General features: G+C 38.1%; 1 protein-coding gene across 2 annotated transcripts in view; it reads left to right on the forward strand.

Annotated features, from left to right (window-relative positions):
• The window catches only part of LOC145984002 (E3 ubiquitin-protein ligase SIAH1A-like), a 50,774-nt gene extending 38,213 nt beyond the window's left edge, over window positions 1-12,561 (forward strand). For both annotated transcript variants that reach the window (XM_083117293.1, XM_083117294.1), the window contains exons 5-6: window positions 4,380-4,572; window positions 10,377-12,561. In XM_083117293.1, the coding sequence (XP_082973419.1) occupies window positions 4,380-4,572; window positions 10,377-10,554 (371 nt within the window). In that variant the 3' untranslated portion in view covers window positions 10,555-12,561. The remainder of the gene's footprint in view (window positions 1-4,379; window positions 4,573-10,376) is intronic.
• The last annotated feature ends 13,960 nt before the right edge of the window (window positions 12,562-26,521 follow it).

Here is a 26,521-nt window from a genome sequence, read left to right on the forward strand (position 1 = left end):
TTCATCCTTATAATATACCCTAACCATTGTAGTCTTGTTCGTCTAATATCTGCTACTATGTCTAAGTCTTTGTATAAATTGTACAGTTCCTGGTTGGTTCTTATTCTCCAGTATCCATTCTCTACCCCTGGTCCATATACTAGTCTTAATATCTTCCTTTCCCACGTATTTAAAATCATCATGTCACTTTCTGTTGGGGACCATGTCTCACTTCCATACATCACTATTGGATTTGTCATGGTCTTATATATTTTTATTTTAACTTTTTTGCTGATTGTTTTAGACATAAAGATGTGTCTTAGCCTATAGTAGCATCTAAAACTGCTACGTGTCTTGTTTTGATTTCTTCTTTTATTTCATTTTTACCTGTGATTAAGGAGCCTAGGTATTAACCTCTTCAAATTGCATATTATTTACATTAAATATCTGTCTCCTGGCGATACTTTTTGCAACTCTCATGTATTTAGTATTTTGTTGATTTATCAGTAGTCCTGCTGTTTGCGCTGCTTCTTGTATTTGTGTGGTTATTTCTTCAATTGCTTTCACTGACCGTCCTATTATCACAACGTCATCAGCATAAGCTAGATACTGTCTTGTTCTATTTAATATAGTTCCATTGGGATTTGTTTCTATGTTTCTTATTACTTTTTCCAAACCTAAATTAAACACAATAGTTTATAAGGCGTCCCCTTGCTTTAAACCTTTTCTGACCTGAAATGCTTCAGACATTTGTCCTTGTATTTTGACTTTGCTAGTGGAATTGTGTAACGTCATTTTAATTAAATTCACTAATTTGTTAGGAATGCCAAACTTCTTTAAGGTTTTATATAAAACTTTTCTATCCACTGAGTCATAGGCTTGTTTAAAATCTATAAATATTAAGTGCAGGTCAAGGTTAAATTCATAAAATTTTTCACATATTATTCTTAACATAAAAATGCTGTCTATTGTGGATTGTCCTTTTCTAAAACCACATTGGTAATCCTGTAATATTTCTTCTGCATGTGGCACCAGTCTTCCATATAATATATTTGTAAATATTTTCTAGAATATATATTCAACAGAGATATTCCCCTATAATTACTACATTGCAGCTTATCTCCTTTTTTTATGAATTGGGCAGATAATTGATGTATTCCAATCCTTTGGCATTCTCTCTGATTTCCATATGGCTTGTATCGGTGTACATATTTACTCTCTCAATTTTATTTCTCCAATTTTTTTATCAATTTCACACTTATCCCATCTTCACCTGGCAATTTATTTTTCTTTAATCTGTCAATGCTTATTTGTATCTCCTCATTTGTTTCGAGATCACACTGTAGATAAATAATTTCCTCTTCCTCCCTCTGCTCGTTATTGCTACTATTCAAGAGTTCCTCAAAATACTGCTTCCATCTTTCCTTAATCTGTTTAATTTCCTATTAAAACATTGACTCCCTGATGGTGCAGTGGTAGCGTCATCACCTTGTAATCAAGGGGTCCCGGGTTCGATACCCGGTGTAGGCACATAGTGGTTCGGATCCCACTTTAAACTGTAGGTCCAGTCCTGATTAGCCTTACTGTGCATAAAGTAGATAAAACCAAATCAACCAACCAACCTATTAAATCATTGTCTTTTCTTCTGCACATCGAGTTTCTTGGTTGCAAATCTGCTCCCAGATCTCGATTTATTGTGTACATTTTACTTATCTCATTCTGACTGTTTGCTTCTTCTACATCCTCTAACTTTTTCCACTCATAAGAGTTCTTCTTCCTTTTGTGTAAATTCTTAGCTTCTCTTCATTTGTTTTGTATTCTTCTACTGTCCTCAGTGTCCTCCTTTCCATCATTTTTGATCTAGCTTTATTTTTCTCTTCTATTTTTTTTGGAGACATTCCTCATCAAACCACTTGTTTCTTTGTCATCTTCCTTCATATCCTAATACTTTTTATGCTGACTTTCGAAGAATATCTTTGATGTTTTTCCATTTATCCTCAGTTCCATCCATTTGTTCCAATTGTATTTCCTCCTTTTCTGTGTAACATCTTTGAAGTTCTTGTTTATATATACAGTAGAGCGTCGATTATCCGAACGTCGGTCAACCGAACGACCGCTTAACCGAACTGTGTACTCGCTCGCACCTGTTACTCTCCCACCCTACCGTCCCATCATCCCCCTCACTCCCAAACCAAGTTTCCCACAGTAGTCGCCGCACTGAGCCACCGCTGGCGGAACATTGCTTCTAATGGGGCCTTCATAAGGCGCTGCTGACCGGCCAAGCCACCAGTCGCTGTGTTTCAACAATCAGCACACTTCTGTCGGTGTATGTATTGTTCATGCAAAATGCGTATGTAATATGTACATATTTTTGTTTTATAAACTGTACCACATACTATATATTCCTACTAAAGTTGCCTTTGTACGTTACTTTGTAATACTTAAAGAGATGCCTGTTTTTATGAATAAATTTACTGTACAGTACTTCTTTTTGGCAAATAAACATGTACAGTTCGATTATCCGAACAAACCAGTTTTCCGAACACCCATGTCCCCCAATTACTTCGGATAATCGACGCTCTACTGTATATCTTTATTTATTTCCCTCTTCTTCAGTTCCCTTACACAGTACTTCTCTTGTCTTATTCCCTGTGTATTTCTATATCTTGATATTCTGTGTCGATATTTAACTTGAACCAGGAAATGATCTCTGTCACAGTCTGCTCCCATACAACTTCTCACATCTGTGACACTTGTGGCATGTCTTTTATCCACCATTACGTGATTGATTTGATTTTTCGTGTATCCATCTGGAGACTCCCATGTTTGCTTATGGATTTTCTTATGTCGGAAATATGTACTTTTGATTACTAAGTCATTACTTGTAGCAACTGCTCTTATTCCATTTTCGTTGGATACTTCATGCTATGTTTTCCTATTGTTGGTCCATAGTTTTCTGCTTTCCCTATCTTAGCATTAGTGTCTCCAAGTATAAGCTTTGCATCATGTGCAGGTATCTGCAGGTATACTTGATTCAGCTTGTCTTAGAAGGTGTCCTTCACATTTTCCTCCTTATCTTCTGTAGGAGCATGTACACACACTACTGTCATATTGTTGAATTTCCCTTTAACCCTTAATACACACAATCTTTCATCCACAGCTTCAAAATGTTTCAAAACTAGCTGTTTATATGTTTCATTTACTAAGAAACCTGTACCAAAAGTATTGATTGATTGAATTGTTGTTTTAAGTCCACTTTATGCACAGAAAGGCTAATCGGGACTGGGCCTACAGTTTAATGTGGGATCCGAATCACTATGGGCCTCCACCAGGTATCGAACCTGGGACCCCTTGATTACAAGGCGAACCAAAAGTATTGTTTGTGTGTCCACTATAGAATAGTGTGAAGTTACCGGTATCCATAACCCCTTTTTCCTTTCCAGCATATTTCTTTAATTGCCACTATATCCACTTTGTATTTCTCCATTTCCATTTTTAGTTGGTTTAGCTTCCCTGCCTTATGTAAACTTCTCACGTTCCACGTTGCCACCACCAAATCTTTGTCTATTTTCTTGCCTTGTTGTACATCCTTTAGATCAATCCAGTACTTATCTCTTGGCTTCTCAACAATAGTGATCCTTTACAGGGTGGGGTTGTTAGCCCCACACTCAACCCTCAAACTGGAGGGCCAGGTTATTTGATTTCGGGGTTTCCATCCCCTAGGTTGGTTGCTTACACTACAGCTCCAGAGCCCATCCTGCCCCTGGTTTTACTTCAGAGTTTTCCTTCTAGCCTTTGGGCATCCCTCCCCTCTCCACAAGGCAATGGTTTCCTCTTATCCCAAGAGGGTGGGTTACCTCTTCCACCATCTCCGCCATTCTGATGGTTTCCCTCTTCGCTGTAAATGCCGTTGAGGACTTCACCGTTATCCTGGCAAGGTGCTACCATCCAGAGCCAGATGGACAAGGTTTTTTTTAAGAGTTCCTCTTGGTTCCTCTGCCTCCTCAGCCATTGAGATGACCATCCATCATCTTCCACCTTTGGAGCCATTGACCGATAGGGTGCTTCTTAGTCTGACTCCTCCTCCCTAGCCTATCCGGCATGGGAGACCCTGCCAGTAACTTATGCTACTGCCAGCATTGCCTAGTGAATCATCAGAGCACACAAGCCACACCACCAACTACAAGGTCATGCAACCACTAGGTGGGGAAATATGTGTGTGTGGAACAATAAAAGTGCTGCCAACTAATGAACTTAATTGAAATACTTGGGCGAAAATCTGAAAGAAGCCATAGATATTTTTTTTTGAAAGAAGTTTTTTTTTCAACTGCTTCCAACTTTATTTGGTAGTCAGTGTATAATTACTTCATCTTGTAAAAATACTTGCGTTGTACTTGTAGGTGAAGATATAGTGTTCCTGGCCACCGATATTAATCTACCTGGAGCAGTTGATTGGGTGATGATGCAGTCCTGTTTTGGACACCATTTCATGCTTGTTCTAGAAAAGCAGGAGAAATATGATGGACATCAGCAGTTTTTTGCTATTGTCCAGCTGATAGGATCCCGTAAGCAAGCAGAGAGTTTTGCATACAGGTAAAGTTCAGATAATCTTGTACTTAGATTTCAGTCTATGCTTTTCTGTATTTGTTGCAGTGGTATTGCCAGAAAATTTTATTTGGGCGGGAAAAAGTTGGACCAAATATTTCCAGTGATACTAGCTTTGGAGCCCACCTGCATATCAGAATAAAAGAGCTTGTATAAATCAAGTTTTAGACCTTTTTTCTGAGTGTACAGGATCCCAAAATGTTGGTAATGGTTATGAGAGAAAAATCCCCTTACCTATCCCAGCTTGAGGAAATGACATCAGGATCCATGTTCGATACCCAGTGGAGGCACATAGTGGTTCACATCCCACTTTAAATTATACATAGATCCAGTCCTGATTAGTGTAGCTGTGACTTAAAACGAAAACTCAAAAATAAGATCTGACTTGCTACTAAGAAAGGAAACCATATATTCCTCCTGTGGTCATGTCACCAACTGCCATTTAATAATTCCTGCGTTTACTATGGAGTGAGACAAATTACAGTCTGTTTTATTAGTAATCCATGCATCATTCGTGTTGTCATAGGTCTGTTGCACCACAGAGTTGAGAGTTTTGTTATTAATAAATCAACTGTATGAAATATGGTATCTGTACGTATATTTAGCTTCAATGAAGTTTATTTTGCACAGAAATGTAAGAGTCTGGGTATGGACTTCATTTACCTGAAGAAAATGGGTTAATCTAATTAATTTGCTCCATTTTCCCATTCATAATATCATTGAAAAATCAATGTTTTTTCAACAGTTGAATTTCCTGTCTCCATAAAGTCTCTGCAGTGACATGAATTTGGTGCGAAAGAAAATATGAATACTTGTGTGTGGTTTTTATCATATCATTTTCTTCCTACATGCAAGAAATGCTTCTGCCTCTGTCCATTTGTCAATCATTTTACGTACAAAGCAATGAGAGACAGAAATTTTTGGATAATCTGATTTTGTAAAGAATTCAAATCCTGAAGTTTGACGTGTAATCTCAAATATAACCAGGTGTTCTCTTGCACTCCTAATATGATAAATGATCACAACGTGTGGCGAGATGTATTCAGTCTCTGGCCCTGGGGAGTTCCAGATGACCTCTACAGCTTTATTGCCTCCCTACATGGCTTGGTGAATGTGTGCATTCTGTTGGCCTGATCCAAAGCATTAGCACAGTGTACAATAATGGATAACATATTAATCATGTTATGGATGAAAGCAATATTCTTGCTGTATTGTAGTTTCCTTGGACTTTCTAACTTTTGTTTGATCTATATACAGAATGTCAGGTTCTCAATATGATTTTATGTCACTTGTTTAAGCAGCCAGGATAACCATAGTGGATGAAATGTCTTATCAACTAAATTCATTCGCTCAATTAACAAGAAGTAAAATACTGTAACACAATTAATTTAAACAAGAGTGTATGATCCCAAATTTTTTGCCAGATGTGTGGTTTGGTTAACTTTTCACCCCTGTATCCAGAGAGCGGCACGCAGACCAGTTTTGCTTACTAAGCCTGCCTAGTCACTGGGTCGAGGTTTCCTTATCCTCCCACCTGGTGAGTCAGCGAGTAAGAACTGCATGCCTGGATATTGAAGCTTCAAGCATCAAATGCCCATGGGTAATGGCAGGGCTTGCATGCTTCCAAAGACCCACCTTGCTGAACGCTCATTCCAGCTCCAGATACATGAGTCATGCAGTCACTGTTGGCAACTTTTACATTGTTTGAGGAGCACGTGAAATGTTCATCACGTGTAATCAATTTGAAATTGCAGATATTTGTTCTGTGGTAGAAAACATTTGTATTACGCACACCAGTATAACGGAGTATATAATGCAAAAAGTGCCATGGTAAATACATTTTGGGAACATTGTGTGGCTAATGGTTGTTCTGCATTAAACTATTTTACGAAGAACTTTGACAACTTTTGCTACAGGTTTTGTCTCTGGTGCAATTTTGCTAATATCCGAATTATTGCCCAAGATGTAACCTTCCCTGAATGGCACAAAGATCGGTTGTTTCTTGTTTTATTTTCATAAATTTAATAGCGTAGGGAATTTTACCTTCAATTTAGGTGCGATGTAGCACTTATTCAACCATTACATTCTGTCCATAAAATATGTGATAACATCAGTAGTTACACTACAATGTTTTTTGCATATTGTTATCCATTTCCAGCAGCGGCTCGTGACTTTCCAAAGATGTGTGCTACAGGTGATTTCTCTTTCTTGCCTTTACAATTACTCCCCCCTCCCACACACATACACTTACTTGGAACCACTAGCGTATGCAGGATATTTTTCAGAGGACTCTGGAATTGTAAATGTTGGTATCGCATAGCTCTTTCTAGGCAGGATGGAATAAACAATTTCTTTGCAATCAAAACTTTAACGTTCGTTTTTAAAGCTGTTGAAAGACAGACAAATGGTCATCGGAGGTCATTTTAAGGGGAGTTTTCATTTCCCCGAGTTCTTGACTGCTTTCATTTGAAAGTTTTGATTTTCTCAATTTCTAATAGGTGTAGTCCCATAAGCTCCTCCATCCCTGCGTACGCCAGTGCATGGAACAACAAAATGCAACTGATCCTTCACAATGACTGCTTCATATGCCACGTGTCTGACAATGAACCATGCGAAAAATTTCCTGTTCTGAATCTGAAGCCAGTTGGAACAATGCATGTTTGCAAAGGTATCCGTGCTTAACCTCAGAAGACGGCAGGGAAACAAAAAAAATGTGTTTGAGAATTGTGCGATAAGTGAGACCCCCCCTACATTTTGTTTCATCCTAGTGACTGAAGTGCTGCAAAACCATTAGAGAATAGGTTTATAGCATTTAAAAAAAGGGTTATTTAGATCAAATATCAATATTTGGAGAATATGTGGTCATAGATTTGACATAACAATGAAACATTCTTAAGAAAAAATATTAATTTCCAAGTTATAAAATATAATAGTCATATAATACAACCTCGGGCCCCCTGCGACTAACATGCATAGTGAAATTTAATTGCCGTTGACAACACTGACAGTGGTGCTCACGTTGAACCTGAAGTAACTACATTGGGTATTACGTGACAGGTCCTGGGGTAAAGAGAAAAACCTGTCAGGTCTCGAGGCCTGTGGATTCTTGCTCAGGGAAGCTTGCTTACGCTATCGTCCAACACCTGGCTTGACACACATGTTGCATTTTCTTTTAGGTGCTACTCGTGAATGGGTTTTTTCCCGGTCTCATGCAGGCCTCTGCCTGTACCTCCTAAACCAAATGTCATAGAGCAGTGGTTCTCAAACTGTGGTACGCATATCCCCAAGGGTACATGAGTGACTTGAAGAGGGTACGCGATCAGCTTGTAAGAGAAATGTCGAGAATACCTACATGGCAGAATTTTTGCTGCAGGTGTGTAGAACAGACTTCATAGCTTTAACACTACAGGAATATAAGGCTGATTTTGTCACTGACACTCTTATCTTTGTTTCATATGTTTTGAAATAAAAAACTTGTTAAAAATCAAAATTTGGAGCCGAATCTCCACTTAAAAGTTTCAAGTGCACAACCAGATATCAAGAAACTATGTCAGGCTATGTAGGCACATCCTTCTCACTAGAAACTCTAAAGATTTACAATAAAAAAAAACTCCAAAATTGTGCTTCACAGTTTGTTTACAAACTTATTTTTGTTCTTTACTTTCTTCAATAACTGGGAAAATATATGAAAATTAAAGTTTTTTATATATACTTCTTAGCATGCACGTGTTTCACATTTTTATTTTGTAACTAATCATAAAGATTGCAAACGTAGGAACACCCAATAAACTTAGGATTCTAATGTTTATTTGCTTTCCATCTTTCCACATACAGCCCGAATGCAATTTTGCTCTATTGCAGATACAGGCCTGTAACATATCAAAAACGCCCAACCAATAAGGCAGCCAAAAAGAAAACCGAAACCATTCAGAGAAAATCTATGTTGGGGGTGTATTAGATGTTTAGTTACAACTAAAGGCTCAATGAGAAAAAAAAGTTTGAGAACCGCTGTCCTAGAGTATTAAAAATTTTAAATTTTTTGTGAAGTCCACATGAGAAACAAATGTAGCATTCTTTTTAATTGCATCATGAGTTATATTTTTTACTTTTTTTATATGCAATGGCTGTAAGAAGCCAGAAAGTCATGTGGTTTCATTCTGTGGTTTTCATTGCTATCTCTGTTACGAGGGTGAATTAAATATAAACTGGAATTTATTTTTCATAATTTATTGAAACAAAATACAAATACAAAACAAATGCATTACTTTTTTACATAGCTCCCTGCACCTGAAATGCACTTTTGCCAGCATATAGGGAGTTTGGAAATCCCATTTTCCCAGAAAGTCGACGGATGTGTGTGCTGCCACTTGCACACAAACTCCTCCAATCCTGCATCATCCTCAAAACGCTTACCTCCCAGTGCTGCTTTCAGTGGCACAAACAAACAAATGGTGGTCGCAGTGGGATAAGTTTGGACTGTATGGAGGATGTTCAAGTGGTGTCGAATGAATTTCCTCTAGTTTGTCACATGTTGCAACAGCTGTGTGAGGTCTGGCATTGTCATGAAGCAGCAGGACATTTCTGATGGGTGTGCCACATTGTTTGGTCCGATAAGCAGCCTTAGCACTTTCCAGGAGTCGATTTTTTGGTTGCCCAACTTGTCGTGAATGATCGTGTGAGCACTACCATAGCTTATGCCTACTGCAGAAGAAATTTCACTCACTGTCAAGCGACGGTCACCTTTAATAAGGCTCTGAACAGCCTGAATGTTTTCCTGAGTGACGCTTGTCCTTTTCTGCCATTGATGTCTTTCATTTTCCACAGTTTCTCATCCTCCCCCAAAAAATGTTGTGCCATTCATAAACATGGGTCTTTGAAAGGGTGGACTCCCCAAACTGAGCTCAAAGTCTCGTCAAAATTTCAGCTGGTTTTACCCCTTCTTTTATAAGAAATTTGATAATGATGCATTGCACAATGGACAGGTGTACCTCTTGCTCTCTCATCGTGCTACTGACTGATGTTAAGAGATGGCAAGGACTACAGGGAGGGAACAGACTCTACACACCCCCACCATCATCACCTCAAGGCCACATGGCTGTACCACACTTTCCTTAACCGTGTGAAAGAAATTCCCTCTTATATTTGATTCACCATTGTACTTCAGTGTTATGGTGAATATAATTTCCTCAGCCCAGTACATGCTGCCCCTACTCTAGGGGGTCAACAATGTACATACTTTTTTTTAGTTTAAAGACCTTGAAAGGGAAATATAATTGAGCAAATTGAATTTCGCATTAGGTTTTGTGGATTACATGTATAGAAGCTAAGAGACTGCTAACATATCTGTAAATTAGGGATGGGACAGATGAATTGGTACTCTTTATCAGTATATTGGTAAAATTCCCAATTATTTTACCGATCTGATATATCTATGAGTATTTTATAATTTCCTGCCATTTTGTTATAATTTTTATGCATAATCTCCATGCCCTATTTTCAAAGAAGTAAATGTCTAAATATACAACTTCTTTTGCACTGCAGTCACCTCAAAACATGCATTTATTAAGGAAGTCAATGACCCATTCATGTTCAAGAACCATTTGGAATTTTATATCAGATCGGTTATTTGTATCGATAAATGTTATATTGGAATTTCATGTGTATCGGTCAAAATTTCATATCAGCCCATCCCTACTGTAAATATAAACCATAGCAAATTTTGTGACAATTTAAATGTAAACGTTAAAGAGATTGAGTATTTTCTATGATGATGTTGATATTATTTTCCTCAGATTGGAGCTTAATGGACACAGGCGGAGGCTAACGTGGGAGGCAACACCTAGGTCCATTCATGAAGGAGTATCTTCAGCAATTATGAATTCGGATTGCTTGGTGTTTGACACCAGTCATGCACAACTCTTTGCAGACAATGGAAACCTTGGCATTAATGTTACAATTTCCACAGTGTAAATTTCAACAATAGTGTAAAGGTGCATGTTCAGTGACAATGGTGATCAAGCAGAGTTCTAGATATTTTAGCAAAGAACAGCTTTTACATGATGGATGGTGAATCATGGTTATCAGAATGACCCATAAAAGAAGTACATAGGAATGGCATTACATGGCTGTAGACATTTATGTGATGGCATGGGGTCATTCAAGTACCAAAATTTGCATACCTAAATGAACATTGTGCTTTGTTGGGAGGGGGGAGGGGGCCAGAAATATAGAGTGACCACAAGTAAAGGAACCTTCGGCCAAAAGTCTCCATGCACCTTCCCTTCTGTGTGCGAGTATGGTGCACCGGAGTTGCAATTTTGCTCAGGCTCCTTTGCTTGTGGTTCCACTATAGCAAGAAGAATGGATAATGTGTGATCGTGGAGAGTATGAACAATGAGAAGATATCCTGAAAAAGGTACAAAATGATTTTCAATATTTTTCTCAAAGTAGGGAACTTGAAAATGATGGGCAAAATGCACGCACTCATGTAGTTGACGTTTGAATTAACAGCAGTATTGCTGTAGCAAGTCTGTGATTTTTTTCCATATATTATTTTACAAACATGTACATCACTTCCTAAAGTGTAAAAGTAAGTGTTGAAAATAAATTTATTGTATGTTGCATTATAATTAGCTGTCTGAAAGCAATATACGTGAAGGTGCCATGATAAATATTCATTCTTAAGAATAACAATACATATATCATAGTTTTCTGCTATTTCTGTAAACCTTACTTTGAAATTTTAATTTTTTCAAAAAATTTGACTCTTATTTTTCATGCCATTATTTTTGACACAATGTGTAAGGAATTTGCAATGCCTTCTTTTATGTTTGTGTTCGGCACAGTTGAGAGATTCAAGAAATATTACAAATTAGGAAGGTGTGGTTTCTGCTGGTATATTTGGCTCTTGCTGGCTTTAGTTTCTAATGCATAACCCCATGTGTGAGGCTTCGTGAATATTCCCTTATTCATTGGTAGGCTCTTGTTGTTCTAATGCCACATCACAGTTTCTCTTCTCATACTACTATTTATTTTTCAGTCTTTGGTTAACATTTGAGATTATTTTCTTTCACCATAAACAGTTACTTTTATGTTTATTATTGTTAATTTGTCCATTCTTTTATTGTATTCATCCATTCATTGCATATGTTGTGTGTGTGTGTATGCGTGTGCATGTGGGGAGAGAGAGAGGCTGCAGTAGGAGTGGTAAAATTTAATGGATCTTACTTAGAGATGTTTTTATTATTTACTTTTGTTTTCAACCTTACATGTATTTCATTTGAGTTACTCACTTGCAAAATTTGACTGAGAAACAATTCCATAAATAATCCTGTCTTTGGAGCTACTTTTATGTTTATTTGTCAACAATGCTTCCATCGATTTGTTTCAAAATGTTGTTTGTTTTTGTTTTGATGTGTGTGTGTGTGTGTGTGTGTGAAAGAGATGGGAAGAAAATGGATGCAATAGAAATGATAAAATGCCAATTGGACATTGAGAAAAGTTTTTCTGAGTTACATGTGTGTTCAGTTCTTTATGTACAGTATTTAATTTGAGATATTTAGTTGTAACTTTACATTGTACATTTTTGTTGAAGATACAGATTTGTATGTAATCTTGTCTTGTAGTTGCTTTTATTTGCCTGAGCTTTAACTGTATTCTCACACGTGTGTGTGTGTGTGTGAGTGCGTTTGTGTGTGTGAGTGTGTTTGTGTGTGCATGTGTGTGTAAGAAAGACAGTTAAAAAGAAAGAGATAAGGCTTGTTAAAAATACTCATTGGTCATAAATGAAACGGTTTTATCAGTTCCATGGGATAAAAGAAAGAGAGGGAAAGGAATAAGACTTATTAAAATGCTCATTGGCCATAAAAGAAAAGTTTTTTTCAGTTGTATGTATGTTCTAAATGTACATGCTTTTCTTTCTGAATTTCAGTTGCAACATTGCAAATGTATTATCATGATTAAATTTGTTTCAAATCATGTAGACGTTACATTTTATTGAATGTGTTTCAGATGTAGATAATTTGTTTCCCCCCTCCCCTATCCATAAAAAACATATATATGTACATATATAACAACATATATATATATATCAAATCTGTATTTTAATGTATACTATTTTCGCACAGAATATAAATGATTGCAATGTTGTAAGCAATATATTGTTTTTATTCGAGTGTATATTTTTTTAGGAATCTGCAATATTATCAGTTGAATGGCAGATCGTTAACTGGTTTTCTCCACATGCAAATTCGTAAGTTTATTCGGAGGCAAAGTATTGTTTTTTCATCATCCAATGTGTTATCTGAACAGATCTTTTTGGGGGACAGAGCCCTGTGTTATAGCAATCTTCCAAGAATATGAGATTTGTTGTATTGACTTATCTTAATTAATCAAACCAACATGACAGTTTCATTACTCCTCCAGTTTCTTGAAAGTGCCACATAAAATGAAACTTCCAGGTGGAAAGAGAGGTTCAGAGCTGCAGTGACCAGGCCACTTGAATAGCCATACTCTTATTTAAACTTGGCAGAGTGGTTAGCAGAGCACACTATAATGCAAGGGGTTCAAATCCCAACCTGGGCATGGGTGTTTTTTGTGAGTGTGCCTTCAACACTGATCATATCATCACTCATCCTCATCTTCACGAAAAGCCAAAAGTGGCAGAAATGCGAAGTAAGAAAATCAAATCGATCAAACTATTTATGCTTACCCTCTGTAGGTGTCCCTGCTCATGTAAATGTCATCTTGAGACTAAACGCAGGGAAAACATGCTGAAAAGAGAATCGAATGTGGTAGTGTGATTCAACACCAGAATATTTCATGTTGAGGGGAAGAAACAATGCGGTTGATAATATAAGACGTAAGCGAGTTACTAAAGATATATCTGCGAAACTTACTTGTAAATGTTCTATTAATTTCTGTGACCTCTGCCACCATCCACTTGAGAACTCGATGCTTTACTGTTAGGTTGACTTCCGGTTCCTGTTGTTGTTTCCTAGACTACTGCTAGGGGTGCTGGTGTAGCCATTTCGTCTGCTGTGCATGAAAGGGTTTGAGCTGTTGTAATAGCGGGAGCCAAACATGATGAGCCTGACCACTGTCGATATTCAGCTTGTGCGGAAAGTGCACAATTGCATGCGTCTCTCTGATTTTGGTGTCGATTAGGGGGTGGGATGTGTGCCTAACAAACTTTTTGGATCCTGTGTTTATTGAACTTGAGGTGCCTTGCTAGTCTGGTAGTGGGTTGGGACCTCAAGTTCATGCACGAGCTGAATATCGACAGCAGTCAGGCTCATCATGTTTGGCTCCCGCCATTACAACAGCTCAAACCCATCACGCGCAGCAGACAAAATTGCTATACCAGCACCCCTAGCAGTAGTCTAGGAAACAACAACAGGAACCGGAAGTCAACCTAACAGTAAAGCACCTTACACCTTATACCAGAATTTTGTTGCAGACACCTGGGCGAAAAAGTCCCAGATGAAAAAAGATACCAATTGGAGGTAAGATTTTATATTATGAGGGATATTTATTAAGTACGGTCCATTTTGAGCAAAAAATAAAAATTCACTGCCAATTTTTTAGTATACTTTTATTTTCGATCAGATTCTACATGCATTGATCTATTTTTCCACATAAGTTTTTCAGCTGCCTGCAAGACGAGCCATTCCCCCATCTCCTGTTTTCACTTCTTTTGCTGCTGAAATTCTTACCACTGAGGAACTTCTTTAGATGCCAGAAGAAGTTATAGTCACTGGGTGCAAGGTCCAGGCTGTAAGGAGGATGAGTCAATTGTTTAGCTAGATGATGCGATCTGATCTTGAGTTTGATGAATGGTGCGAGGCCTCGCATTTTTATGAAGGAGCAAAACCCTGGCTGACAGCAGGCCACTGTGTTTATTTTGGATTCCACGCAGAAGTTTCTTCAAGGTCAGACAATATGCAGATATGCAGCTGAGTTTATTGTCCCTTGTGGCATGAAGTCCACTAGCAAAACGTGGTTGCCATAATCTTCTTGCAAATTGAGATTGTCTGTCTGAATTTCGCTTTAGTGGGAGACAACATGTGTTGCTACTTCTTGGATTCAGGAGTTAAGTGAACACCCATATCTTATTCCCTGTGATGATGTGGTCCAACAATTCATCACCTTCCTTCTGGTATCAGTTACAAAATGTCAGAGCATTGGCCAATCTGCTGTTTTTGTGTTGCTTCCAAAGCATCTTCGGAACCCATAGAGAGCACAATTTCCAGAAGTCCAAGTGTTCAGACATAATTTTGTACAGCACTGACCTTGACACTTGTGGAAATTCCAGTGACAGTATGGAGATTGTGAATTTTCTGTTTTCATGAATTTTGGCATCTACCGCGCACACCAAATAATGGCTGACCTGAGCATGGCTCGTCATGTACAATTTCCAGCCCAGCCTTGAACATTCTCACCCATTTCAGCATTTTGCTTTAACTCATTGCATTGGGGCTGTACACTTCACAAATCTGGTGATGATTTTCTGCTGCTGCATGAATCGGATCACTGACCAACTCAAAATCGGTGGGCCACTCGAACATCTTAAACATTGCAATCACACAGTACGAAACACACACACTGACAACGTGACTCCAAATGCTCTCTGCTTCTGTGCAAGGGATGCTGAGAGTCCATGTTATGTTATGCCACTTTTCTATCTTGTGTTAATTGCAATGTTGAGGAAGAAAGATGAAATGGATGATTGTAGAAACATGATAGTACACTTCGCAACTTCTTATTTAAAAAATTTCAAAGTCCGGAATTCGTAAATTTGGCAGCATAACGCTTCAGAGCCAACTAAGAGTAGCCAACTTTGCAACATTTCTTCTTCCTGAATGAAAACGCTCGTGAATTTTTTTTTCATTCTTTCACATTCCATAAAGTAAAGATACCCTAAAGCACTAATAAAATACATGAGTAGACAAAAAAATGTTAAGTAGAAATACGAATGTTGAAAATATTTCAAGATTCCTCGCTCTGAATTTGAAAAGAGGTAAATTTATGTGCATTTTGAAACACTGAACAAGTTCTCATCCACTTGGAAAGAATTGCCGTCACATTTGAATGCAAGGAGGCAAATTCATGATGATTTTATACGAAATTTTTATGAAAGATACCTTGCAAAGTGTGTCTTTTCCTTTGTTATTGGCGAAAAATGGTTCGAAACTCCGGCACAAGGTTTCTTCAACTGAGATCAACGTGCTTTACTGAGGTTTTCGTTAGAAATCTCCTGGAGTAGTTGGTTAGATGACAACACTTTTCATTTTTTACTGTTTTCGTCAAGATCGAAACATCGTAGGTTCAAATCCCACCCCTTCCTGATTATGTTTTCTTTTTTATTTACCGAATACGAAGTGTTGTAATAACGTAATATAAGATTATATGATATTACTGTAAATATTTATGCGATGCATACTCAGTGGCGGCGATTGAGTTCCAAAACTGATGGGGCAAGGTGTCAAAACTGGGGGTTTCCCTTGGGAGATAAGGTTTAGCATAGTGGGAGGGCAACTGTTCCTCTACCCCCCCCCCCCCCCCCCCGTCTAATCGTTGCCACTGTGCATGCCTCAAGTAATATTTCTACTAATGTTCTTAAACTTTCAGTGATTGGCAGGATGTAGGAAAAACTTATCCTTTCATTCAGCTGTCATAGGTTATGTTAACACATACGCGTATTTAAGAACTTATATGTCATTAATATCTGTTCTTAAACAGGATGTTGTAATCAAGGGGTCCCGGGCTCAACACCCGGTGGAGGCACGTTGCTTCGGATTCTAGTTTAAAATATAGATCCAGTACCGAATAGTCTGTCTGTGCAGCAAGTAGACTTAAAACAACAATAGAGAAACATATACAAATCAGCGGCGTATACTCTGGGTCATCTAGGTAATAGCAGATGACCCGGCTGTATTTCTTTTTTTTAAAAAAAAAATATGTATATATATACACATTTCTTCCCAATTTTCTTCCAAACCAATTTCGATGCATACATTTCCTTGCTTCCAGCGCGCGAATACTTCCAATCGTTTGCCGCCGAATGTCCGGGAACCTTTCTCCAGCCGGTGGAATGTCTACAGGGAATCTCACCCTGACGTCATTCCTCCCGCTTCCCTTGCAACCCTTGGCGAGGAGGGAGGAGAAAGGAAAGAGGGGGAGGAAACATTGCTTTTCAGGCGCGGTGATTCCGTGCCCAGGGTAAGCTCCTTCTTGTGAGAGTCCACCGGTCGCACTCTCAACCTTCAGAGCCTCTCCATTCCCTCCGCTGAATAGGGAAAACATACCTGGTAGAGTGCGAAGAACAGGAAAACTGAATAACATGGGCAAACCAATTCTACGCTAATTTTCACTTTACATTTGCTTCTGTCTTGCTGATTTCTGTTACTTGAACATAAATTTATCAAAAGGGAAAAACTTAAATATTGAAGATGAAGCAAACTGAATTAAAATTCAAAGCTTAAGAAATTAAAGCACCTATTTGCTGACTCCCCCCAATCCTTGTATTTACAAAAATAGTAATTGTTTCTCCTCTCTAATCTTCAAAAGCAGCGAGAATACTTCTTTCACGGAACTGAATATTTTTTAAAGGGAAAGATATGAAAAATAAATTATATATATTAGTTAATTTAAGTTGCTATATTCCGCCTGTTTAGATTAATAGTGATGAAGATGAACAAATTAAACATAAACGAAAAAAACACATCAGGCACGTAACCAGGTGGAGGACTCGGGGGGGCTGAAACCCCCCCTCCCCGAAATCCTACAAATATCTAATTTAAAAAGTGTATAGTGATAATTAATTTTACTTCATTAGCAGGATTAAACACTTTGCATAATACGTTGTAATAATCTGAGATTCATCTTCAGGACTTCTAACCCCACTGTTTCAACTTTATGTGGCGGCTGCTAATAAGGGATGATCCCCATCCCGAAATAAAATTCTGGCTCTGACCTGCAATGATTCGAACTTTTAAAAACCTGTCATTTCGAGCTCGGAAAGGGATTTTTTTTATCATTCATAGGGAATTTCTTTCTGAGCCAGGAGCACAACAACAGAAGTTTGGCGCGTGAAACTGAATGCGTGTAGTCGTTGGCTTCGTGTTTATTATTTATTAAGGTGTTAGTGTTTGTCGTGATAGTGCTGTGTTAAAGGGTAATGGATGTGATACAAGATTTGCTGGTGAAACCTTTTGGAACAAGATCTTTTCAGGAGAAGTTGCAAATTGTTAATACAGGTAGGCCAGTGTCATCGCTTGAACTTATTTCTACACACAAAGACAAAAATCGGGAATATGTGAGGCATATTCGCAAGCAAATTATGACAAAACACCATGGTTGACAGGAAGTATAAGTGTTAATAAGCTTTGCATTTTTGTTGGCCGTGCTTACGTTTCGGGGCTGAAAAGAATGTATGGACGCGTGGCTGATACTGTAATCTTTGCAACACTTGTGTCAAACATGAAAAATCCAAAAGTCACATAACTTCCTTTGTTAAGCTGCAATCTTTCGCAAAGACACGTATTGACATGAACTGGACAAACAGCGTGCTTTGGATGTGGTACGGCACAAGTGATCGGGTCCTGGAGTAAGTTGAATTTTGCACTTAAATTAATATTGCGGGTTTTTATTTCACTAGTGCACGTCTTTCATTTTATATTTCACAGGCTGTTTTTTATAGCTTTATAATACTGTCTTGTTTTATTATTTGAAATTCTACACGTATAGTAAACTGCAATAACGAGAATTAATTGATTGTGATCGTAGCAATAAGACAAATATTCCGACACAATATTCCTAAATCCAATATGGAGCTTGACATAAATTGCACGGAAACTTTTGGAGTTTGAGGATCAAAAGGTCGGAGATTACCCACTCGTTAGAACCAGCATACACCACTGATACAAATAGAATGTTCTTTGCTTGGAAGTTACGAGTGAGTAGCGTAACCCGGTCATAAAAATCTTCTATAACGGCTGAGGGCTCGACGTGCTGACCCCACGTCACCTCATACCAGTTGAAGAACTTACACCTCTAGGTAGAATTGTGGGAAGGAGACTGGCAGTCGGGAGATAGGCCAAGGCCCTATATGCTCGTCAATACTCGTCAGAAATTCAATCAAATTCATTCAGCTGTGCGTCATAAGTTGTGTTAACACACATTATGAGTCAATAATAATAAGTTAAGAAATTGACAAGACGTTTCTGTACTGAAGGTAACTAGAGGTTGTTTTCTTGTAATGTCGTTACTGTGTCCAGCTCGGTATTGTGATTAAAATTACTCTATCTGCATGTTCACTTTCCTCTTGTTTTCCTTTCGCGAAAACATCGTTCCATAGTTTCCAGTTTCTCAATATATTTTTCTATGAAGTGTTGAATATAATTCTAGCCTGCTTTCCACAAGCTACACAATTTCTTCCTCTCTCTCTCTCTCTCTCTCTCTCTCTCTCTCTCTCTCTCTCTCTCTCTCTCTCACTCACTCACTCACTCACTCAGAGGTGCAATGTAACATAATTTAAGAAGGCCATTGTTGCACAAACGATAAACGAACATGTGTTAAATTCGGTAAGATCAGCAGGTAAGGGAAGCTTGATTTTAGCTGCAAATCAGTGCCTTCGTTACAGGAAAATCCCCAACAAAGCAAGGAAATAACTAATGAATGGTTATGCTTTACGATCTTTAGGGTTAAAAATAGGTGATCTAAATCTTTAAAAGAAAACCGTTTTCCAGATAGAATAGGTGTATGCATGAATAGAAAACAAAAATTAAGATATTGTATTAGCTGTGGAGTTCATTCTGTTGTAGCTTTGTGGCACATCCGGTAAAGGCACCCATTTCCAGTTCCACTTGTGTCTTTGATTAGGGTTCGAGCCTCACTTCATCTGGATATTTTTATTTATATTGAGGCCTGTAAGACAATAATATATGAAAGGTTCCAAATTATTTCTTACACGAGTGTATTTTTTTTTTAATTTGTTAGTCCTGAAAAGGACTGTTTGGGAAAATTGAACATTTATTTAATATCTTGTCCAGTAGCCACCTGCATCTATGACATGTCTCAGGCGTCGAGGAACGGATTGCACAAGATGTCGAATATACCTGTGCGAAGTGCACACTTCATTCCAGGCATTGTTGACGTGGTCAAATAGTTCATCACTTCTGCGAGGTGGTGGATCGGGCCAGCTTTCTTTCAAACATCGAACGACCTCGGCCCACATATTTTCAATTGGGTTGATGTCGCATCCCATGGGTGGCCAGTCAATTAGATGTATGTCGTTTCGTTCAGAAAACCAACGGTGAACGATGGCTGAATCATGGATGGAGGAGTGGTCTTGCTGGAAGTCAATATTTCCCTCGGGATACAAAGCTCGCACGCCAGGAACCATAACATGCTCCAAAATGTGCACATACTGTATCCCGTTGAGACGTCCTTCTATGCGGTGTAGGTCACCTCCGCCACCGAGAGATATCCAACCCCAGACAGGCACGCTCACGCGTCCACGCCGACGTGAGTTAGCAAAAAAATGGGGATCAAATCGTTGTCCTTGACGCCGGTAGACCAGAACCGGACCATCATTTGCAGTAGAAAATACTTTCTCGTCTGAGAAGATTACTCTATCCCAAATCCTATCAATATTTTCTTCAGCAAATGCTAGCCTATCAGTTCTGTGTGCATCCGTCAAGACCTCCTTCTTTGCTGCCCTTCGTGCCCGTAAACCAGAAGCAGCCAGCCTCCGCCGAACTGTCTGTGGGCAACCAGGAAAATCGGCCCTTGCCTTGAGTTGAGTGGCTGACTGGAATGGATTGGCTTCACACTCCGCTATCAGCCGATCGTCTTGCACTGGTGTCGAAACACGGCCCCAGCTCTCGCGTCTTTTCCGTGATGCCTCACCAGTTTCTTCGTATCGAGCCCACCACCTCCTTGCTGTCCGTGCTGGAACGCCATACTGCTCGCCAGCTAAACCAGGTGACAATCCAGCTCCCTCGATCGAACCGATCACTCTTTCTCTTGTGGATTTGTTGTGGTGCTCCATTCTTCGCGAGGTTGAAGAAAGAAATGTTGCATGCCTCTGTTTAGAGCGTAGTTCAAAGGAAATAAGGTCTTCTATTGGTATAGTTAATCACGTGATGCTGCAGTTTGTTCAAAGACGACTTCCAATTACATTCAGCCATGAAAAGTTTCGTACGAATTCATACCAGAAAAGGATGTCAAGAATAATAAAATAAATTTAACCATTATTTACAATTACATTACTTTCATTTAACAAATAAATAAAGAATAATTATGACAAATGTGCTACAACGAGTGCTCTTTACATCCATGTGTAAAAGTATTTGGTATTACTAAACACGCACACACGTTCGGAACATCTGTAGCGTAGTTGTAACGTTTCAGACAAGCATACATCTTCTTACGTTCATCTTTTCTCTTTGAGGTATTGGTTCAAACCCGGCTCAGCTTTCACGTTTTTTTTATGTAATACTTAGTAAAGTTTTTGTCACAATTTTTTCGTCCACAAAAAAAACAATAAAAACAATAATTAAACGATCTTCTCCCCAAAACAATAATTGCAACATCATATTTATTCACATAATAAATCTATTCCACTCATAAAATTGATTCCTTCGGGTCTTAATGCAACATCACCGAAACATTCAAGTTTCAATGTTCATGTTGGAAATTGAACAATAAACAGTTTTGGGGACACATTGCTTTATATAAAACCTCATGTTATTATAGAAATATACACAAGACGTCGAATGAAAGTATGCGTAAGGAATACTCTTGAAACTCTAGAGTTGTAATCATGCGATTTGTTTTTCATAGAGTAATCTGTTATATTCAAGGTTAATTATTTCAAATTTTTTGTATTCAGTAAATATCGTACTTCTGTGTTCACTTCAACAGAAAAGAAATTGAGCGGCTAGGATTTGAACCTGTGATCTTTCATTTTAGATAAAAAAAATACACGTCTTACCAACTGTTCTACAAGGAAATAGACAAAAAGTTTCCTAACATGGTTGCGGCAACAACCACCTGCCAGTGCTCCAAACATTTCTTTGCCACAGATTGTGGATAAGTTCCTCTCTACACAAATGCCCGGTATTTTGCAGTGTATTTTAGCTCAAATTTTGCCTAAACTCATGCGAACTTTGATGAAGAGGATTTACCGGGATATCAACGAGGTTATTTCTGGATAGGCTTCCGAGGTTTCGAGAGCTCTTTTATCTTCAGGGATTGAAGGGATGACGGATAACGTGCTTGTTACTGGCAAGCGTGGTCGTAACTGCGATTCCTCATGCTGCCGAATTTTATTTTCGGAAGGAGTATGGCATCGGACGTAAAATATATATATACTGTTCTTGGATGATCTCTCTGTGTATATCAGGAGGTGGCAGTAATGATGAAGCGTTTAGAATTTTCGGAAACCATTTCAATTATATTACTGAATCACGTGCCACGTGGAATGGCAGAATCAAGTAACGTATAAGCAAGTCTGAGGGTGGCTGTTTTGAATATTGCGAATTTGGTGGAAAGTTCGTTAGATATACTTTCTGTTGAAATAACAGTATTATTTTGTTGAAATTAGACAAGTATTTTGGATATAAAGCAGTGCCGAATTAATGATCATTCTCAAGTTTTGCATTTATTAGATGTCACGTAATATATAAATAGTTATTAGTAGATTTTTATCGCATCGGCCTCGGTCGCAAAAGGTATTTACTTACGTTTATTGGGGATTTATTATTAGATTTAGATGCATTGGAAGATCGAAGTGAGGGGAACAAGAACAGTCATTACTAAATAAACGACATCACATAACCAATCTTAGCGAATTGAATACATTAAACTCTCCCGTTCGTTACAAAAATTCAATACATCAATGTAGTGGATTATTTCCTATTATAATTGTGTGTGTTTGTGTGTTAGTATTTTGAAATAATTAATATTTTAGTTGTGGAGTGAAGAGCGTACACAATACTAATCTTAAATTCCATTACTTGATTGATGATTTGGTTTAATTTACTTCGCCTTTGTGACGTTTTTGGTTCATCGCGAAGATGAGAATGGGTGATGGGATGATGAAATTGATGAAGGAACACTTACAAAGAACACCCATGCCTGACCAGGATTCGAACCCAGGATTAAATACCATTACCTACAGCATCCTGAATGCATATATATTATATGTAAATTAGTCATAATGTGTGTTAACTCAGCTTATGACGAATATCTAAAATACAAAAAGTTTTAACCTTAAATCCTGGCAAGCAACTGAATAAGCATTAACCTTCTTAGGGAGAAAATGTGTAGAAGAGACGTCCCTTGAAGTGTGCATCGGATATTTTACAGTGTTGAAATATCAATTGTCTCTGTTTAGCACACACACACACACACAAAAAAAAAAAAAAAAAAAAAATAGAGGGTGGGATTTGAACCCGCGACCTTTCAAGTATGTTGAAAAATATGGATACCAGCGTCTAACCAACTGCTCTACGTTAACTTAATGACAACATTCCCTTACAAACACGTAGATGTTTATGATAAAATCGATCTTCCTGTGTTCCAGCATGTTTTCTCCACAAGTCGTGAAATAAATGATTTCTTTTAGATCTGTTCGATATTGTGCAGGGCATTGTAAATAAAATGTCGCATAAACTCCTCAGAAATTTGCCTCTTTCTACTCAAACTTGATGGCGATTTACTCCAGGTGGAGAAAACCCCTGTTCAGTGTTTCAAACCTATGTGATATCAAGTCGAGCACGCAGAATTGTTACAATTTCGCACGATTCTCATTCTTATTCTTATTTCAATTTACTATTTCAGTTTCAGTGTGTATTATATTAGCGATTGATAGTTTATAAGTTCATGGAATGTGCGAAATTGGAATCCTTTCACCGCAGCGTTTTTCGTCTAGTTGAATGACGAACTCAAAGTTGGCTACTCTCAGCTGGCGCTGAAGTGCAATGTTGCTAAGTTTACGATTTTCGGACTTGGAATTCTTTCGGGGCGGTCAAATAAGAAGTTGAGAAGTGTACATCATACCTTAACCAGTGTTCAAACCTGAAACCTGTGGCTTTGTTGCATGTTATGCTGACACTGCCACAGAGGCTGGCAAACAATTCTTCACTGTCAAAATGAGTTTAGTTGATGCTGATCAATAACTACAATGACGAACAGTACAGGCCAGCACTCAGAAGTGGGAGTGGGGTGCAGAATTGGAAGTATTTTCAGCCTTTGTAGTAAATACCTGAAATTTTTCCCACCTCTTTCATTGTCACCATTTGAAGCATAAGAGGATCTCCTCAAGGCTCGAGCACCCCCTGCCCTAACCTAATAGGCAATAACCACATTGCATCTGTGGCCATGCAAATGAAATGCTGGATGAACTCATGATCTCACAAGTGATGATCCCAGGTTTAAGTTCTGGTATGGGTTTGTTTCCCATCATGAATTTCATCTAATCGACATTTATCCTTATTGTTGCAGTTAGCGGAAAGAGGGAGAAAGACAATGTAAAATAAGAATACAAATACAATAATTGCCACTTCAAGCACCGATTGTTGCATAAGCCACACAAGTGATTGGTGGGGGTCCAACAGGAAACCTATGTATTCAATACACCATACCACCATAAAAATATCATAATTGAGTTAAATATACAAGGATCATTTTTATAAAAGTGATTACATGCTCATAACTGTCTACTTATATTATTGTGAAGGACGAAGTTACTGCATTCCTTTGCAATAGCAATATCGGGCAATTTTCTCATGGCATCAGCATAATAATTTTTCCATATATCAACAAGCCCTATAGCCTGCAATATGTCATCGATGGTCTTGAAAGCGACGTCCTCATAGCTAGGATCCTTCAGCTTCTGAAACAAGTCATAGTTGCAAGAACTCATGTCCAGAATATAGGGTGGGTGCTCTAGCACTTCCCAATTTCACCGCTCAAGCAGTTGCCCAACTGAATTTTTAACATGACACCTTGTTTTGAAGTGCAATCTCAACCAGATGTCTCGCAAGAAGTGTTGGTTGTTTCCAGCAAATCACTGGACAAAGGTTACTACAAGGAAGTTACTACAAGAAGAATAGTGATAAATGCCCTGCACTTGCAAATTTTTCTAAACATGAAGTTCTGTCCAATCTTCAAATACACAATCTCAAGCTTTAGTATCAAATTTCAGATTTCTTTTCAAGGTAATGAATGGTCAATTATTCACTCATGAATTCTGCCACTTTTCTATACCTGGATCCCACGTTCCAACAGAAAATGTCTAAACTTTTACACAAAACCTCCAAGACTATCCCTGCAACAAAGATCGTTTCTTAATATGATTTGATTTGTTATTTAGCACCACTTTTGGCTATCATGTCAATGAAGATGAGTGATGATATGGAATTGAAGGAAGTCCCAAACCGTGATTCAAACCTGGAACCCCTGGCATCATAACATGCTGTCAAACGCACTATAATTCATGAAATGATCCCCCAAGCTTTCATCATTCCAAAGTTTTGCCATGGCTTTCATCAAACAGCATGAATAATGCTGGTTGCTATCATATGCAAACAAAAGAATAAATAATAACAAAATATATGAGACTGACCATCAACACCAGGTCAGGTCAGACAAATAGATTGGTGATCATATTTATGAAGACATTGAAAACTTCAAAAATCTGGGATAATGGCAAAGTAAAGTAGAATTTGATATGAAGGAAAAATTTCAGCATACTTTTCTTCATACTTTTGTTGATAGGTTTTGGCAGTGCCAGTGATTAGCTCTTGCACTATATCCTCTTAATGCTAAGCCTTGTCTGCCCATAGAAAGTAAACTGTCCTTGACACTGTATTTCGAAATAGACAACTATCAATCCCTGCTGACAATTTCTACTGTTATCAATTGTACTCTACTGTGTTTCTCCGAAATCTACAGACTCAATGGTTTCCTACTAAACAGTAGGCAAGCACTACAAGTGAAATATTCTCTTCAATATTACATGTAATATTGTATGTAGTGTGTCTAGCTCAGCATGTTGGCTGTAAATATAACTTTTCATTCTTCCTGATTAACAATTTGTTTTTATGTCTATTTGAAAATCTAAACACAGTAGATGTTTCAGTAGATGATCTACTAAAAACGGTACAGTAGAGAAACTATACAAGTGAAAATAATTTATGTAGTATATTTCATGTGCATATACTGTGTTTAGCTCAAGATGGTGGCTGTAAATACCATCAATTCCTTCTTATTAACAGTTTTTATTTATATCTGTTTATAAAATCTGAACACAGTAGATATTTCAAAACACCTATTGATCAACTGAAAACAGTAGACAGAATTTTCAGCAGGGAAGGACTTTAATAGACTGACTGTGTAAGACCATGATTCAACCAACAACTGTTCGGAAGTAAATCCTGGACATTAACGGGAAGAACATCACATTAATGCTGATGACTTGGGAAAGGAAAATATATGGAAAAAAATATGATGATTGAAGCTGGAGAATGCTTTATAATCATGAATTGAAAGAAGTATACAGGGTGATTCTGAAAATAGGGACAACCTTCAGAAGGGGATTCAGGACAGGACAAGGAACAAAAAAAAGTCCATATGAACATATATCCAAAAATGCATGTGTTCCGAGATAGATGGCCACCATTCGTCGTCATGCTGAGAGACCCTTGTAAGAACACTAGTTGCCTATCATGGGGAAATAATGCAAGCAGTTGGCAGTCCAGGAACAGAATTGCAAGTGTAGGTAGGAACACCGAGGTGGACCTGATTGAGATGTATAGAAGCATTTCCTTTCATGTTCTTTTGCTTGTAACGAAATTTCTCAAAACATAAAAAAATGACATTTTGTGATTTTGAGCACCTTATGTCTCCTTTGTTAGCCCCTGTTTGCGAG

The sequence above is a fragment of the Lepisma saccharinum genome, chromosome 2 (genome assembly GCF_977018435.1).
Source record: "Lepisma saccharinum chromosome 2, izLepSacc3.1, whole genome shotgun sequence".
NCBI lineage: Eukaryota > Metazoa > Arthropoda > Insecta > Zygentoma > Lepismatidae > Lepisma > Lepisma saccharinum.